At 40.6% G+C, this 17,493-nt stretch overlaps 1 protein-coding gene across 1 annotated transcript in view; it reads right to left on the bottom strand.

Moving 5' to 3' along the window:
• Positions 1–17,493, bottom strand: part of TPH2 (tryptophan hydroxylase 2) — a 737,869-nt gene that overhangs the window by 674,157 nt on the left and 46,219 nt on the right. The window contains exon 2 of the mRNA XM_075344895.1: positions 849–989. Within this exon, the coding sequence (XP_075201010.1) occupies positions 849–989 (141 nt within the window). The remainder of the gene's footprint in view (positions 1–848; positions 990–17,493) is intronic.

Genomic DNA, 17,493 nt, shown 5'->3' with positions numbered 1-17,493 from the left:
AAGTTTTAGGAATCGTGCAGAGAAGAAGGATGAAATAGCAGACAGACATTGTGGTATTTTGGTTAGTAGAGAGGTAATGTCAGGTCCAGAGATGCTTTAAATACTGTCATCTCCAGTGAACCAGCGCCGGCTATAAGCTTAGCGCTGTTTTGCCTGTGAGTGCTGGTCCCTGTAAGTGTGATCCTGATCCGTTCCATCTCTGTGCCCTAAGCCTTTGTCTGTGTTCTGTCCCCTAGTCATTCTGCCATTCCTCTGTCCCATCTACTTGCTTCCCACAATAGCCCCGGTTGTTCCCCCCACTCCTAACTCCCCACTCGGTTGTATCCTGTGGTACTGACCTCGGCCGGATCTCGACTCCTCTTCTGCTAGTTCCTCTGGTCTTCCTGCTGCCCGGACTGTGTATGACCCGGACCCGTCTGACCATTCCCCGCATGTCCCACAGCTTCAGCTGTCTGGCTGATGCTGGCAGACACTGCATCAGCACACACTGGGAGTTCCACTCCTTGCTCATTCAGCTCCGTGTAGTGTCTTTCCCTGCAGGACTCCAGCTCCCCCTGCTGGCAGCCTGACAGTTGGATAGTTTTAATCAACACTACTTGTAAAAGTGCTTGATTTTTCATTTTAGATTCATTACAGCAATAAAAGAGAGTTGCTAAAGTAACTGTTTTGTAACAGTTTAGTCTTTGAAATAATGAAATAAAACTAAAATAATATTCCTTCTTTTCTTTTTTAGCTTTGTACCAAATTAAAACAGTTTAGCTATCAGCTCCCATAATAACTGCTTACTGTGAGAAGTGAGCTGAAAATTGTTTTCTTTCTTTCTGAACATGCAGTACATGGAAACCCACCTTAAAGATTTTTAAACTTTGTAGTAAGCCTCCAACTTCATTTTTCAACGTGAGGACAACCGCTGTTTTTTCTATTTCAGCAGCTGGTTCGGTTTTGCTACATTTGTTCTCATCAATTTTCACAGCATTCAATTTGTCACGCTGGAAAAAAGAACAATAATAACAATTATAATAAGCTGATTGAACAATGACAAGTACATATTAAATAACAAGAAGACAGATCCATGATCTTCAGAAAACTTAAGTATTCACGTTATTTCTGGTGGCCTGTCAGTCAGGAGAATACATCATCGGGAAGTAGGGTGTATTAGGCCATATTAGGGTACTTTCTCACAAAGGCTTTTAACAGGTTTTATGGGTTGAATAAGGCACATAAAAAGGGTGTGAACAATTCTAAAACAGCATTGTGTATAGAGCATTTTTTTTAAATCAATGGTAACCTTCTCATAAGTAGATTTGAAGCCTCCATTGATGTAACTTTTGGTGCAGATTCCACATCTAACAGCTCACACCACCCAATAAATCAAACAAGTGGAAAGCGATAAAAAAAGGCATTGTACAAGGACCAATGTTTCTCAAAGGAGCAGCACCGATTTGGCGTGAGAAAAAAAATCACAGTTTGCACAATTTACCTCCGGAAATCGGATGAGATTCACCCATTTAAGTCTATAGGTGTGAGAAAAAAATCAGATCCCATATGAGGCCACAGTATAAGCTGATTTTTACGGATACTAATTCTGTAACAAGGGAAACTGTAAATGATTGTGTAAATAAATAACAGAAAAAGAAGAGAAAAATATTGCCCCACCTTTCTGGAATAGCATGAGACTAATTTTTTATACTGTCATGTGACAATCAACTTAAAAAAGTATGTGTGAACGTACCTCTAATAAAGGGGATCTTTACAAATCATACAATGTCATCATTATTCAAACCTGTCTAATAGATCAAAGGGGTAGTTCACCCCTTTTCATTACTGGCCACATTAATATTATGTTGAGAAGCAAGGTTTCTCTCAAATACCTTGTGTTGTCAATAGTGTCTGTGAGCGGCACTATTGCGATCTGCTCAATCTCTTTGCGTGACCCCCGGGCTCTGTGACCTCTGATGTTCAGTGATGTCATGTCAACTGAGACGAGCTGCAGTCTTCCTGAGAGACTGGGCTGTAGAGTGTTTCACCGCTCATTACAGCCCAGCACCTCTCCTGCTTGCGGCACTCTGCAGCAAAGAAGAGAATGCACGAGATGCTGGGCTATGATACGTGGTGAAGCCACCCACAACCGCGTCACTCAGAAAGATTGTGGCCCTCCTCAGTTGACATGATATCATCGGACATCACAGGTCACAGAGTCCGGAGGTCAGGCGATGAGCATGAGCAGATCACAATACCACCGCTCACAGGCACTATTGGAAACACAAGGTATTTGAGAGAAACCCTGTGATGGTGGGATATTGTGGGTCATGTACAATTTTGTGTGCGTTCATGTTTAGGCGTGGTTCACTGTCCATTAGTTGTATTGCTTATGTGTACATTCTATTGTCTGAAGGGTTACAACTCCTTGAAGCACTTCTGTCCCTAGGTGTGGGGGAGGGGGCATGGAATCCACCTAACTTTACTTACCTGGGGGGATGAGTGAGTCTGTTGGAAACTTGAAGAGAGAAGGAAGAAGATTGAACCTCTAAGGGAAGCTGTGGCTTCTAAGGGAGACCTGGACATTTATTTATCACTCTCTGGACTATATTCGTGTTTCTTTACAAATTTTACCCTCGGTGTTGTGGATTATGTAATGGACCATTTGATTTGCTTGGAATAAATGCTCTTTGGATTGTACAGCCATCTCTCGCTCTGTTGATTGTGTGATATGGGAGGAGGACCCCGTCACAAACCCTGTTTCTCAACATAATATTGGCATGGCCCCTATTGAAAATGGGTGAACTACCCCCTTTAATTACACTGTAAGTAACTGCATTAAAGACACAATTTTCTCCTTCTGGTTTAGAGCTACGTTTATTCATAAAGCCTTGTTTGCCATTTAGGTCTCCAGAAGAAGATACAATAGTCCCAGGATACATCATCCTAGCAAGTGGCAAGTGACATTATGTACTACCTTGCATAGGTCTTTATTGACGAGGAACCTCCAAGAATGGCTGTCAATGGGTCTTACATTTCACAGTAGGAGTGAAGTATCATGAAGCAACCATTTTATTCACTTTTCATAAAAACAAGGCTAAGTGCACACTTTAAAGCACCACTACAGCGGTTTGGGTTTTTTTCACCACTGCAGGGGTATTTTTAATCTATGATCCCTGACCCTAGTCTTATACTTAAATATGAAAGGGGAAACGAACCAAGTAATGTGCTATTACATATAAGCCAAAGAAGAAATTGGAAGCATAAAACCCAAATAAACTCAGCCAATTTTATGAATATATTCAAAACAAAAACAGAAGTAAAAGAGGAGAAAATTGACACATAATGTATCAAGGACAGACTGTGATATCAAACATACAATGCTGGATTAGATTCATGTGAAAATATACATATATAATAGAGGAATCCTCTACAAAATATAGTTTGATGATATTCAAATCCTAGGTAAAACCAGCAATAGTACAAGTATCTAGATCAACACATCATACTGAAGTATAAATACTAGTTAGTATACAAAAATTCTCAAGCAATAGCAAACTAAATAATATTCAAAGTCTACCCAAGTGGGATTAAGAAGAATGACCTAGAACATAGCTTCTTCCTGTGTGTAAGTAAGAAGAAGCTAACTCGAAACGTGTGTAGGTCCACTACAGTTCAAATGTTTGGGGTCACTCAGACAATTTTGTCTTTTCCATGAAAAATCACACTTTTTTATCAAATGAGTTGCATAATGAATAGAAAATATAGTCCAGACATTGACTAGGTTAGAAATAATGATTTTTACTTGAAATAATAATTTTCTCCTTCAAACGTTACTTTCGTCAAAGAATGCTCCCTTTAAAGCAAGTACAGCTTTGTAGACCTTTGGCATTCTAGCTGGTAATTTGATGAGGTAATCTGGAGATATTTCACCCCATGCTTCCAGAAGCCCCTCCCACAAGTTGGATTGGCTTGATGAGCACTTTTTGCGTACCATACGGTCAAGCTGCTCCCACAACTGCTCAATAGGGTTGAGTTCTGGTGACTGGGCTGGTCACTCCATTACAGATAGAATGCCAGCTGCCTGCTTCTTCCCTAAATAGTTAATGCATAATTTAGAGGTGGGCTTTGGGTCATTGTCCTGTTGTAGGATGAAATAGGCTCCAATTAAGCACTATCCACAGGGTATGGCATGGCTTTGCAAAATGGAGTGATAGCCCTCCTTATTCAAAATCCCTTTTACATTGTACAAATCTCCCACTTTACCAGCACCAAAACAACCCCAGACCATCACATTACCTCTACCATGCTTGACAGATAGCGTCTGGCACTCTCCCAGCATCTTTTCAGTTGTTCTGTGTCTCACAAATATTCTTCTGTGTGATCCAAACACCTCAAACTTCGATTCGTCTGTTCATAACACTTTTTTTTCCAATCTTCCTCTGTCCAATGTCTGTGTTCTTTTGCCTATATTAATCTTTTCCTTTTATTAGCCAATCTCAGATATGGCTTTTTCTTTGCCACTCTGCTCTGAAGACCATCATCCCGGAGTCGCCTCTTCACTGTAGACATTGGCACTGGCACTTTGCGGGTACTATTGAAAGAAGCTGCAAGTTAAGGACCTGTGAGGTGTCAATTTCTCAAACTAGAGACTCTAAAGGCCACGTCTCACTAAGCAACATCGCTAGCAACATCGCTGCTGAGGCACGACTTTTGTGACGCAACAGCGATGTTGCTAGCGATGTTGCTGTGTGTGACATCCAGCAACAACCTGGCCCCTGCTGTGAGGTCGCTGGTTGTTGATGAATGTCCTCGACCATTTTTTAGCTGTTGCTCTACCGCTGTGAAGCACACATCGCTGTGTGTGACAGCGACAGAGCAACAACTGAATGTGCAGTGAGCAGGGAGCCGGCTTCTGCGGACGCTGGTAACAAAGGTAAATATCGGGTAACCAAGAAGCCCTTTCCTTGGTTACCCGATATTTACCTTCGTTACCAGCATCCGCCGCTCTCACGCTGTCAGTGCCGGCTCCCTGCTCCCTGCACACATAGCCAGACTACACATCGGGTAATTAACCCGATGTGTACTCTGGCTAGGAGTGCAGGGAGCCAGCGCTAAGCGGTGTGTGCTGGTAACCAAGGTAAATATCAGGGTGGTTACCCGATATTTACCTTAGCTACCAAGCGCAGCATCGCTTCCACGCATCGCGGCTGGCTGGGGGCTGGTCACTGGTTGCTGGTGAGATCTGCCTGTTTGACAGCTCACCAGCAACCCGTGTAGCGACGCTCCAGCAATCCCTGCCAGGTCAGGTCAGGTTGCTGGTGGGATCGCTGGAGCATCGCTTAGTGTGACGGTACCTTTATGTACACTCCCTGACAGACGTTCTGTTGCTTATCCATGTTACATAAATAAAAGCTTATAACCTGACTTTAAATTCACCCATTGGTTTTATAAATTACTCTTTTGAAAGCTCAAACCCTCCCAAATTTTGTTTAGGTTATGAATCTAAAGTTGCTGCAAATCTGAAATATTGATCATTTAATGAAAACAGAAAGGTCAGATTTTGGCAAGACAAAAGTTCTGTCGCCTTGTCATATAATGCACCCAATTCTAGTTTACATTCTCACCTGTGCTCACTAAATGATCGGTTAATTAGTGGATGTGTATAAAAAGACACACAGCACCCCAGACCTTCACTTGAACTGCAACTTGACCTCTCACAACATGCCAAAAATCCACCCTGCGACCAAAGCCTTGCTTATCAAGAGGCTGAAGACCAGATTTATTACAGAGGTGGCTGGCACCTTTAATGTATCTCAGTATTAAGTACAAAGAATTAAAAAAAGATTTGAAGAGACTGGAGAGGTTTTTGACAAGCCAAGGTCTGGAAGACCCCGCAAGACAACTTCTCAGGAGGAATGTTTGTTGGTTAGAAAATCCAAAGCCAGCCCCTCTACCACTGCAGCAGAGCTCCAACAGGCCTGGTCATCTCAAGTCCCTGTGTCAACTAGAAAAATTTGTAAGATTATGTCTCGAAATGGCCTCCATGGTCGAATCAGTGCCCAGAAGCCAGCACTAAATAAAAGGCAATTAATAACCCGTGTGGCATTTGCTAAGTCCCACAACCTGCTAAACAGATGGACACTGTAAAAGTGGCAGAAGGTGGATTTTTCTGATGAATCTTCAAAGTTGAATTACACCACAGCCGCTGCAAATACTGCAAGAGACCTACTGGAGCCCGTATGGGTTCAAAATACACCCAGAAAACAGTTAAGTTTGGTGGTGGAAAGATCATGGTCTGGGGTTATATTCAGTATGGGGGTGTGCGAAACATTTCCAAGGTGGAAGGCAATATCAATAGCCTAAAATATCAAGAAGTATTAACTACCTCTTACATTCACAGACTAAAAAACTCCTTAATTTTATGAAATTTAATTTTATTAACAAAAGCAATCAGATAAAAACACTTCCACAGTATATAGCAAACAATCCATTTAGTGCCAAACAAACAATAGAGACATATATCCCCCTTCTGATTATATTCCCATGTGTTTCCCCTATTTAGGAGCAAAAAACAAAAACAAATGTCAGTTAGGCATAACACAAAATGATATCCCTAAACAGTCCTATAGTCAAGGGTCCTACAGTCAAGATCCCTAAGGGCAACACTTTACCCTAGATTAGTTGATTCTGCGTTGAGATATAGTTCTGAATATATTGCCAATTACTATATTTGTGAGGAGGTTCTGATATTATCAACCCTCAACCCCTAATCGACCCGACACGTTTCCCCTCCCAACAGGAGGTTCTTCAGGGGTCATTCAAAAAGCAGAATGATACATATACTATACAAATTATCCTCCAATTATATAGTAGGTATAGACATAATTTTTGTAATCTCCTCGTATAGAATATGATATATATACTATACAAATTATTCTCAAGTTATATAGTAGGTGTAAACATGATCATTATAATCTCCTCTGGTTATAGCGCATTCTCAGAATCTAAAAGTTGCCAGGTGATGCAGAATTTCATAAGGTATCAATGTAGATGTTACAAGAAAACTTATTTATTTCTCTTAGGGTATGTGCGCACGTTGCTTTTTACCTGCTTTTTACCTGCTTTTTTGCTGCTTTTTCTTCTGCGCTGTTTAATGACAAAATGGATGTGTTCTTCTATTCAAGCAAAGTCTATGGGAATTTGGGTTTCTTGTTCACACTATGTTGTTCAAAATGCTGCCTTTTTGTGGCAGAACTTTTGTCAAAAACTCAGTTTTTCAAAGAAGCAACATGTCAATTGTTTTTGCCATTTGGGTTTTGCACTGCAAAGCTGAGTTTTTGACCAAAGTTCTGCCACCAAAAGGCAGCATTTTGAACAACATAGTGTGAACAAGAAACCCAAATTCCCATAGACTTTGCTTGAATAGAAGAACACATCCATTTTGGCATTAAACAGCGCAGAAGAAAAAGCAGCAAAAAAGCAGGTAAAAAGCAGGTAAAAAGCAACGTGCGCACATACCCTTAATGTTATTTATCACCTCGCCTGGAACAAAGTTGTAGATTCTGGGTGAATGACGATGCCATCTATTTATGACATGTCCATTCATGATTCCCTTTCAAAAAGCATTTTTTTCTTTTTCTGACACTGCAATGGGTAGACTAAGGTCCCCTCCAGGAGATATTTAATAAATATATCCGGTTCAAAAGGTTTGGAGATTCTGCATAATGTAACAGCCTGTAGCTAGGGCTCTTTGTGATGCTAGGAGCGTTCCCAGTCTCTGCAAACCCACGTGGAGGCAGCGTTACAATTTGTAGGATTGTCTCTCGAAATGGCCTCCATGGTCGAATCAGTGCCCAGAAGCCAGCACTAAACAAAAGGCAATTAAAAACCCGTGTGGCATTTGCCAAGTCCCACAGCCTGTTAAACAGATGGACACTGGAAAAGTGGCAGAAGGTGGATTTTTCTGATGAATCTTCAGTTGAATTACACCACAGCCGCCGCAAATACTGCAGGAGACCTACTAGAGCCTGTAGGGATTCAAAATACACCCAGAAAACAGTTAAGTTTGGTGGTGGAAAGATCATGGTCTGGGGTTATATTCAGTATGGGGGTGTGCGAAACATTTGCAAGGTGGAAGGCAATATGAATAGCCTAAAATATCAAGAAGTATTAGCTACCTCTTACATTCCAAATCATAAAAGGAGTCAGGTTCTGCAGCAGGATGGTGCTCCATCTCATACATCCATCTCTACAACAAAGTTCCTCCTCGCAAAGAAGATCAAGGTGCTCAAGGACTGGCCAGCCCAGTCACCAGACATGAACATCATTGAGCATGTTTGGGGTAGGATGAAAGAGGAAGCTTGGAAGACAAAACCAAGGAATCTAGATAAACTCTGGAAGGCATGTAAGACTGCATTCTTTGCTATTCCTGATGACTTCATCAATAAATTGTATGAATCATTGTTGAACCGCATGGATACAGTCCTTCAAGCTCATGGAAGTCACACAAAATATTAAATATGGCTCTAATAGCACCACAACTTCATTCACCAATGTTATGCAACATATCTTTGTATTAGAAGTTAATTAATTGTTTGACTTTCACATTACTTTCTGTGGGCGACAAAACGTTTGTCTTGCCAAAATATGACCATTTTGTGTTCATTAAATGATCAATATTTCAGCTTTGCAGCAACTTTATTTTCATAACCTAAACCAAATTTGTGAGGGTTTCAGCTTTCAAAAGAGCAATTTATAAAATCAATGGATGAATTTAAAGTCAGGTTATAAGCATTTATTTACACAACATGGATAAGCGACAAAACCTTGTTCAGGGAGTGTACTTGTCTTGTTGCTCAGTTGTGCAGTGGGGCCTCCCACTATTCTTTTTACTCTGGTTAGAGCCCGTTTGTGCTCTCCTCTGAAGGCAGTAGTACAAATCGTTGTAGGAAATCTTCAGTTTCTTGGCAATTTCTCACATGGAATATCCTTCTAAGAACAAGAATAGACTGTCGAGTTTCACATGAAAATTCTCTTTTTCTGGCCATTTTGAGAGTTTAATGGAACCAACAAATGTAATGCTCCAGATTTTCAACTAGCTCAAAAGGAAGGTCAGTTTTATAGCTTCTCTAATCAGCAAAACTGTTTTCAGCTGTGCTAACATACTTGCACAAGGGTTTTCAAGGGATTTCTAAACATCCATTAGCCTTCTAACACAGTTAGCAAACACAATGCACCATTAGAACACTGGAGTGGTGGTTGTTGGAAATGGGTCTCTATACATCTATGTAGACATTGCATTCAAAACCAGACGTTTGCAGCTATAATAGTCATTTATCACATTAACAATGTATAGAGTGTATTTCTGTGTAATTTAATCTTAGCTTCATTGAAAAAAATGTGCTTTTCTTCCAAAAATAAGGAAATATCTAAGTGACCCTAAACTTTTGAACTGTAGTGGAAGTATAATACTACAATCATGAACTCTAGATTGAAAGCACCACTCCAGTGGTATATAAAAAAAAACACTGGATTGATGCTTTCAAATTTGTGACAGCTATTCCTGCTGCAAAAACCAGAGTGTTGTCAGGGAAAAGTCTGTGTAAAATACATGCGCTTTTTTTATGTGTTTCTAAGGGCATTTTACCCATACTTTTAAATGACTAAAAGCACTGCAATAACACTGAAATAATTGACAAGCTGCAAATTTGAAAAAATGCTTTGAAACCTCAGATCTGCAAGGGAAAAAACAGTATATGCAGGACATTACAGAAATTGTATTCACTTTGCAGGGACAGTAAGAAGCTGTGTGTTTACTGCAGCAAAAACGCAATATGTACCCAAGCCTTAAATGAGTTCTTCTCTATATACCAGAGAAGCCAGAAATGGTTCCTCCATAACACTTCATTAATATGTAAAGAGGTGGACTGGTTGGTGTTGCTTTCCTTTCCCTGAAGTGCCCTCCGTGTTTGTAAATAATGTAATATGTGAATTGTGGTGTAGTGTACAGTAACATTGTATGTGTTTGCCAGACTATAGAATGAAAAATATTGATGTGTTGACACTTGCCTACAATGGGAGGGATTAGTTCATAGGGAAAGAGACAGTTTTTCTTCTAGAGAGTTAGATAAGTGTGTGACAGGAGCAGATGTATAGTCTGAAGGTCATGAAGGCTGCATGCAGTGGGTTATCTATGGCAAGAAAAGGAGAAAGGAGACTGTCATTGAGAGAGCAGGATCCCGAAGAGTTGACTGTGGAACACAGGGCTGGACACGTGTAGTCTAGAAACCGACAATCCTACAGAGTGGCCTATAGGCAGAAAAATCTGAAGTCTAGCAGTAGGGCACAAGTTATTTACAGCTTAAAGGTAACTGCAACACAACCCCAAAATATGATTGATCCACCCCCATGCGTAACCTTTTCATGACCGGGCGATTTTCCGTTTTTTATTTTTGTTCTTTGCTTCCCTTCTTCCGAGAGCCGTAACTTTTTTATTTTTCCATCCATCTTGCCATATGAGGGCTTCTTTTCTGGGGGATGAGTTGTACTTTTAAATTTAACTATACCTTTTATCATATGGTGTACTGGAAAATGGTAAAAAAATTCAAAGTGCGGAAAAATTACAAAAAAAGTGCAATTCCATGATTGTTTTGGGGATATTTTATTCACCATGTTCAATATATGGCAAACTGTTATGTCGGTGTAATGCCTCAGGTCGGTATGGGTACGTCGACACCAAACATGTATAGTTTTACTTTTATCTAAAAGGTTAAAAAAATTCAGACGTTAGTCCAAAAAAGTGACGCACTTTTTGTGCTATTTTCCATGACCCGTAGCGTTCTCATTTCTTGGGATAAGGGGCTCAGTGACAGCTTAATTTTTGTGTCTCGAGCTGACGTTTTTAATGGTACAATTTTTGTGCAGATGCTAGGTTTTGATCGCCTGTTATTGCATTTTGCTCAAATTTTACCATTTACCAATCAGATTACTTGATTTTATATTTTGATAGAACAAGCATTTCTGAACGCGGCGATACCAAATGTGTGTATATTTTTAAAAAATTTTTAACCCTTCAATTTTCAATGGGGCGAATGTGGCGAAATTTCAACGTTTCGATTTTTTAATTTTTTTTTTACTTTTTAATTTTTTTTTTTTATTTTAATAGTCCACCTAGGGGACTATAAGGATCAGCAATCTGATAGCTCATTTATTTCTGCTATTTCTGCTGTACAAATCAGCAGACATGTGTGGGAATCACCACTGGCTCACTGCAGCAGCTGGAGGTGATCATCCCTTTATAATTTAGGAAGTGCCACTACGCCCTTGGTCGTTAAGGCGCTAATGGTTGTCGAGATATTATTTTCCTGAAATTCTGTGCCTTTTTTTCTCCGCACATACAGTGAAGGAAATAATTATTTGATCCCTTGCTGATTTTGTAAGTTTGCCCACTGACAAAGAGATGAACAGTGTATAATTTTAATAGTAGGTTCATTTTAACAGTGAGAGATAGAATATCCAAAATAAAATCCAGAAAATCACATTGCAAACATATATTTGTATCTTGCAGAGAGAAATAAATATTTGATCCCCCTGGCAAAACCCTTTTTGGCAAGCACAGCAGTCAGACATTTTTTTAGTTGATTATAAGATTATAATTTTTGCACCTCAGGAAAAGTTTTAGTCCACTCCTCTTTGCAGATCAGCTCTAAATCATTAAGAATTTGAGGCTGTCGCTTTATAACTCAGAGCTTCAGCTCCCTCTATAGGTTTTCTGTGGGATTAAGGTCTGGAGACTGGCTAGGCCACTCCATGACCTTAATGTGCTTCTTTTTGAGCCACTCCTTTGTTGCCTTGACTGTATGGTTTGGGTCATTGTTGTGCTGGGAGACCAGCCATGACCCATGTTTAATGTACTGGAAGAGGGAAGGAGGTTGTCACTCAGGTTTTTTTCTGTACATGGCTCCATTGTCCCATTGATGTGGTGAGTAGTCCTGTGTCCTTAGCAGAGAAATACCCCCAAAACATAATGTTTCCACCTCCATGGTTGACAGTAGGGACGGTGTTCTTTGGGTCATAGGCAGCATTTCTCTTCCTATAAACATGGCAAGTTGAGTTAATGCCAAAGAGCTAAATTTTTGTCTCATCTGACCACAGCACCTGCTCCCAATCACTCTCAGAATAATCCAGATGTTCATTGGCAAACTTTAGATGGGCCAGCACATGTGCCTTCTTGAGCAGTGGGACTTTGCAGGCACTGCAGAATTTTAATCCATTACGGCATAATGTGTTACCAATGGTTTTCTTGATAACAGTGGTCCCAGCTGCCTTGAGATCATTAACAAGTTCCCCCGTGTAGTTTTAGACAGATCGCTCACCTTCCTCATGATCCTGGATGCCTCACGAGATGAGATTTTGCATGGTGCCCTAGATCGATGTCGATTGACATTCATTTTGTATTTCTTCTATTTTCTTACTATTGCACCAACAGTTCTCTCCTTCTCACCCAGCATCTTACTTATGGTTTTGTATCCCATTCCAGCCTTGTGCAGGTCTTTGATCTTGTCCCTGACATCCTTAGAAAGCTCTTTGGTCTTGCCCATGCTGTAGAGGTTAGAGTCTGACTGATTAATTGAGTCTGTGGACAGGAGTCTTTTAGACAGGTGATAATTTAAGACAGCTGTCTTTAACACTAGAACTACTGGACTCGTGACACCTATATAGAAATACATGGTGCAAAGTAGTCAAAATGACTACCTCAGTAGTTCTAGTGTTAATGCAGGTAATGAGTTCATTAGGAGCGTCTAACTAATCTGTAGGAGCTAGAACTCTTAAGGTGGTGTCACACTCAGCGACGGCGACAACGACATCGCTGCTACGTCACCATTTTCTGTGACGTAGCAGCGACGTCCCGTCGCTGTCGCTGTGTGTGACATCCAGCAACGAGCTGGCAGCTGCTGTGAGGTCGCTGCTCATTGCTGAATGTCCTGCTTCATTTTTTGGTCGTCGCTCTCCCGCTGTGAAGCACACATCACTGTGTGTGACAGCAAGAGAGCGACGAACTGAAGCGAGCAGGGAGCAGGAGCCGGCGTCTGGCAGCCTGCGGTAAGCTGTAACCAAGGTAAACATTGGGTAACCAAGGGAAGCCCTTTCCTTGGTTACCCGATATTTACATTAGTTACTAGCACCGCCGCTCTCACGCTGCCAGTGCCGGCTCCCTGTTCCCTGCACACAGCCAGAGTACACATCGGGTTAATTACCCGATGTGTACTCCAGAACCGGCACTGGCAGCGTGAGAGTACACTGCTTAGCGCTGGCTCCCTGCACATGTAGCCGGAGCCGGAGTACACATCGGGTAATTAACCCGATGTGTACCCTGGCTAGGAGAGCAGGGAGCCAGCGCTAAGCGTGTGCGCTGGTAACCAAGGTAAATATCGGGTAATGGTTACCCGATATTTACCTTAGTTACCAAGTGCAGCATGGCTTCCATAGCGACGCGTGTTGTTCTGATCGCTGCTGCGTCTGCTGTGTTTGACAGCTAAGCAGCGATCATAACAACGACTTACTAGGTCGCTGTTGCGTCACAGAAAATGGTGACGTAACAGTGACGTCGTTGTCGCTGTCGCTATCTGTGAACCCAGCTTTAATGGTTGGTAGGGGATCAAATACTTATTTCTCTCTGCAAAATGCAAATACAGTGCCTACAAGTAGTATTCAACCCCCTGCAGATTTAGCAGGTTTACACATTCGGAATTAACTTGGCATTGTGACATTTGGACTGTAGATCAGCCTGGCAGTGTGAAATCCACTGCAGCAAAAAAGAATGTTATTTCTTTTTTTTTTTTTTTTTTTAAATTGTGAACAGTTTATTCAGAGGGTCATTTATTATTCAACCCCTCAAACCACCAGAATTCTGTTTGGTTCCCCTAAAGTATTAAGAAGTATTTCAGGCACAAAGAACAATGAGCTTCACGTTTGGATTAATTATCTCTTTTTCCAGCCTTTTCTGACTAATTAAGACCCTCCCCAAACTTGTGAACAGCACTCATACTTGGTCAACATGGGAAAGACAAAGGAGCATTCCAAGGCCATCAGAGACAAGATCGTGGAGGGTCACAAGGCTGACAAGGGGTACAAAACCCTTTCCAAGGAGTTGGGCCTACCTGTCTCCACTGTTGGGAGCATCATCCGGAAGTGGAAGGCTTATGGAACTACTGTTAGCCTTCCACGGCCTGGACAGCCTTTGAAAGTTTCCACCCGTGCCGAGGCCAGGCTTGTCCGAAGAGTCAAGGCTAACCCAAGGATAACAAGGAAGGAGCTCCGGAAAGATCTCATGGCAGTGGGGACATTGGTTTCAGTTAATACCATAAGTAACGTACTCCACCGCAATGGTCTCCGTTCCAGACGAGTCCGTAAGGTACCTTTACTTTCAAAGCGTCATGTCAAGGCTCATCTACAGTTTGCTCATGATCACTTGGAGGACTCTGAGACAGACTGGTTCAAGGTTCTCTGGTCTGATGAGACCAAGACCGAGATCTTTGGTGCCAACCACACACGTGACGTTTGGAGACTGGATGGCACTGCATACGACCCCAAGAATACCATCCCTACAGTCAAGCATGGTGGTGGCAGCATCATGCTGTGGGGCTGTTTCTCAGCCATGGGGCCTGGCCATCTGGTCCGCATCCATGGGAAGATGGATAGCACGGCCTACCTGGAGATTTTGGCCAAGAACCTCCGCTCCTCCATCAAGGATCTTAAGATGGGTCGTCATTTCATCTTCCAACAAGACAACGACCCAAAGCACACAGCCAAGAAAACCAAGGCCTGGTTCAAGAGGGAAAAAATCAAGGTGTTGCAGTGGCCTAGTCAGTCTCCTGACCTTAACCCAATTGAAAACTTGTGGAAGGAGCTCAAGATTAAAGTCCACATGAGACACCCAAAGAACCTAGATAACTTGGAGAAGATCTGCCTGGAGGAGTGGGCCAAGATAACTCCAGAGACCTGTGCCGGCCTGATCAGGTCTTATAGAAGACGATTATTAGCTGTAATTGCAAACAAGGATTATTCCGCAAAATATTAAACCTAGGGGTTGAATAATAATTGTCCCACACTTTTATGTTGAAAATTTATTAAAATTTAACTGAGCAACATAACTTGTTGGTTTGTAAGATTTATGCATCTGTTAATAAATCCTGCTCTTGTTTGAAGTTTTCAGGCTCTAACTTATTTGCATCTTATCAAACCTGCTAAATCTGCAGTGGGTTGAATACTACTTGTAGGCACTGTAAATGTTTATAATTTATACAATGTGATTTTCTGGATTTTATTGTTGATCTTTTATCTCTCACTGTTAAAATGAACCTACCCTTAAAATTATAGACTGTTCATGTCTTTGTCAGTGGGCAAACTTACAAAATCAGCAAGGGATCACATAATTATTTCCTTTACTGTACCTTTAATCATTGTGGCGAAAGAGTTCTATCTTAACCTCATTGGTCCACAGGACCTGTTTCCAAAATGCATCAGAATTGTTTAGATGTTCTTTTGTACACTTTTGACTCTGAATTTTATGGTGAGGATGTAGTAGAGGTTTTCTTCTGATGACTCTTCCATATTTGTGCAGTGTCTCTCAACAGTAGAACAATGTACCACAGATCCAGAGTCTGCTTAATCTTTCTGAAGGTCTTTTGCAGTCAAACAGGGGTTCTGATTTGCCTCTCACAGAAATTTAACTTGGTCTTCCAAATCTCATCTTGACATACACTATTCTCGCTAGCTGCAATTTCAGAATAATATTTCGAACTGAGGAAGGAGAAACTTGAAAATGCTTTGCTATCTATTTACAGTCTTTTCCTGCTTTGTAGGCCTCCATCATTTTCATTTTCAGAGTGTTGGGCAGTTGCTTAGAAGAACCTATGGCTGCTGTTTTTTTGGCACAAGGTTAGAGGAGGCTGGGTTTTTATAAAGCTGTGAAATTTGCATTTACTGGCCTTTCCTAATAATCATAGTGAACAAGCCATAACCCTAACAGGCTAATTAAGGTCTGAAACCTTGGTCAAAGTTATAGCACTACATAGATCTCCCAGGATGTCCAAACTTTGGCACTGGCCCAGTTTCCTTTTTGTAATTTTTAGAATGTAAAAATTGAAGATATTTTTTTTTTGCCTAAAATCCAAAGGAAATATGTGATCTTTAACTTTATGTCTTTTAAAGATCATTTCATCTTCAACTTGCTTAACCTTTCATAATAACAGTAATTTTGACCAGAGGTGCTGAAACTTTTACATGCCACTGTATATTATTAACCTTACTTTCATTTTATGGGTTAAATAAATCTCTTTAACAGACAGTCTTGTAAAAAATTTGGAACTCACCCAAGTGTTTATTGAACTGGTAATGAAAACTTTTCCAAGGGGGTGTACTCATTTATGTTGAGTAATGTATATATTCAAAAACTATATACACCTCTATCTTAAATACAATCCCCCACAGTACCAAGTTTCAAACTGAATAGATATACATCACTCTGAGAATAGTAGTTACTCAATGAAAGAAGCAAATATAGCGCACTAGTTAAAGTAGTATTTAATAAATATATAAAAATTTTATGAATAAGTGTTACTTCAATAGCAAAGGTGTCTACAGAAAAAGTGGGGATGTGGAATATAACCATAAATAAGTAATAAAAATGTATTAAATATGCCTATACACAGTCACAATAAAGACTCAGTAAATAAAAAGTGCAATCAAGTTCAAAAGCAATTTCTATGTGCTAATAAGGATAGAAATCCAGTGTATTATAAATAATGCAATGAAACTGATCAGCAATAGTAATAGAAAGTGCAAAACTAAGTAGGTACTCTACAGTTCAAAAGTTTGGGGTTACCCAGACAATTTTATCTTTTCCATGAAAAATCATACTTTTATTTATCCACCCCTGATCTAGATCAACACATCATACTGAAGTATAAATACTAGTTAGTATACAAAAATTCTCAAGCAATAGCAAACTAAATAATATTCAAAGTCTACCCAAGTGGGATTAAGAAGAATGACCTAGAACATAGCTTCTTCCTGTGTGTAAGTAAGAAGAAGCTAACTCGAAACGTGTGTAGGTCCACTACGGTTTAAAAGTTTGGGGTCACTCAGACAATTTTGTCTTTTCCATGAAAAATCACACTTTTTTATCAAATGAGTTGCATAGTGAATAGAAAATATAGTCCAGACATTGACTAGGTTATAAATAATGATTTTTACTTGAAACAATAATTTTCTTCTTCAAACTTTGCTTTCGTCACAGAATGCTCCTTTGCAGCAATTCCAGCTTTGCAGACCTTTGGCATTCTAGCTGTTAATTTGATGAGGTAATCTGGAGATATTTCACCCCATGCTTCCAGAAGCCCCTCCCACAAGTTGGATTGGTTTGATGGGCACATTTTGCATACCATACGGTCAAGCTGCTCCCACAACAGCCCCATAGGGTTGAGATCTGGTGACTGGGCTGGCCACTCC

Source organism: Anomaloglossus baeobatrachus, chromosome 4 (assembly GCF_048569485.1).
Source record: "Anomaloglossus baeobatrachus isolate aAnoBae1 chromosome 4, aAnoBae1.hap1, whole genome shotgun sequence".
Taxonomy (NCBI): Eukaryota; Metazoa; Chordata; class Amphibia; order Anura; family Aromobatidae; genus Anomaloglossus; species Anomaloglossus baeobatrachus.
This window is presented reverse-complemented; position numbering and strand designations above follow the sequence as displayed.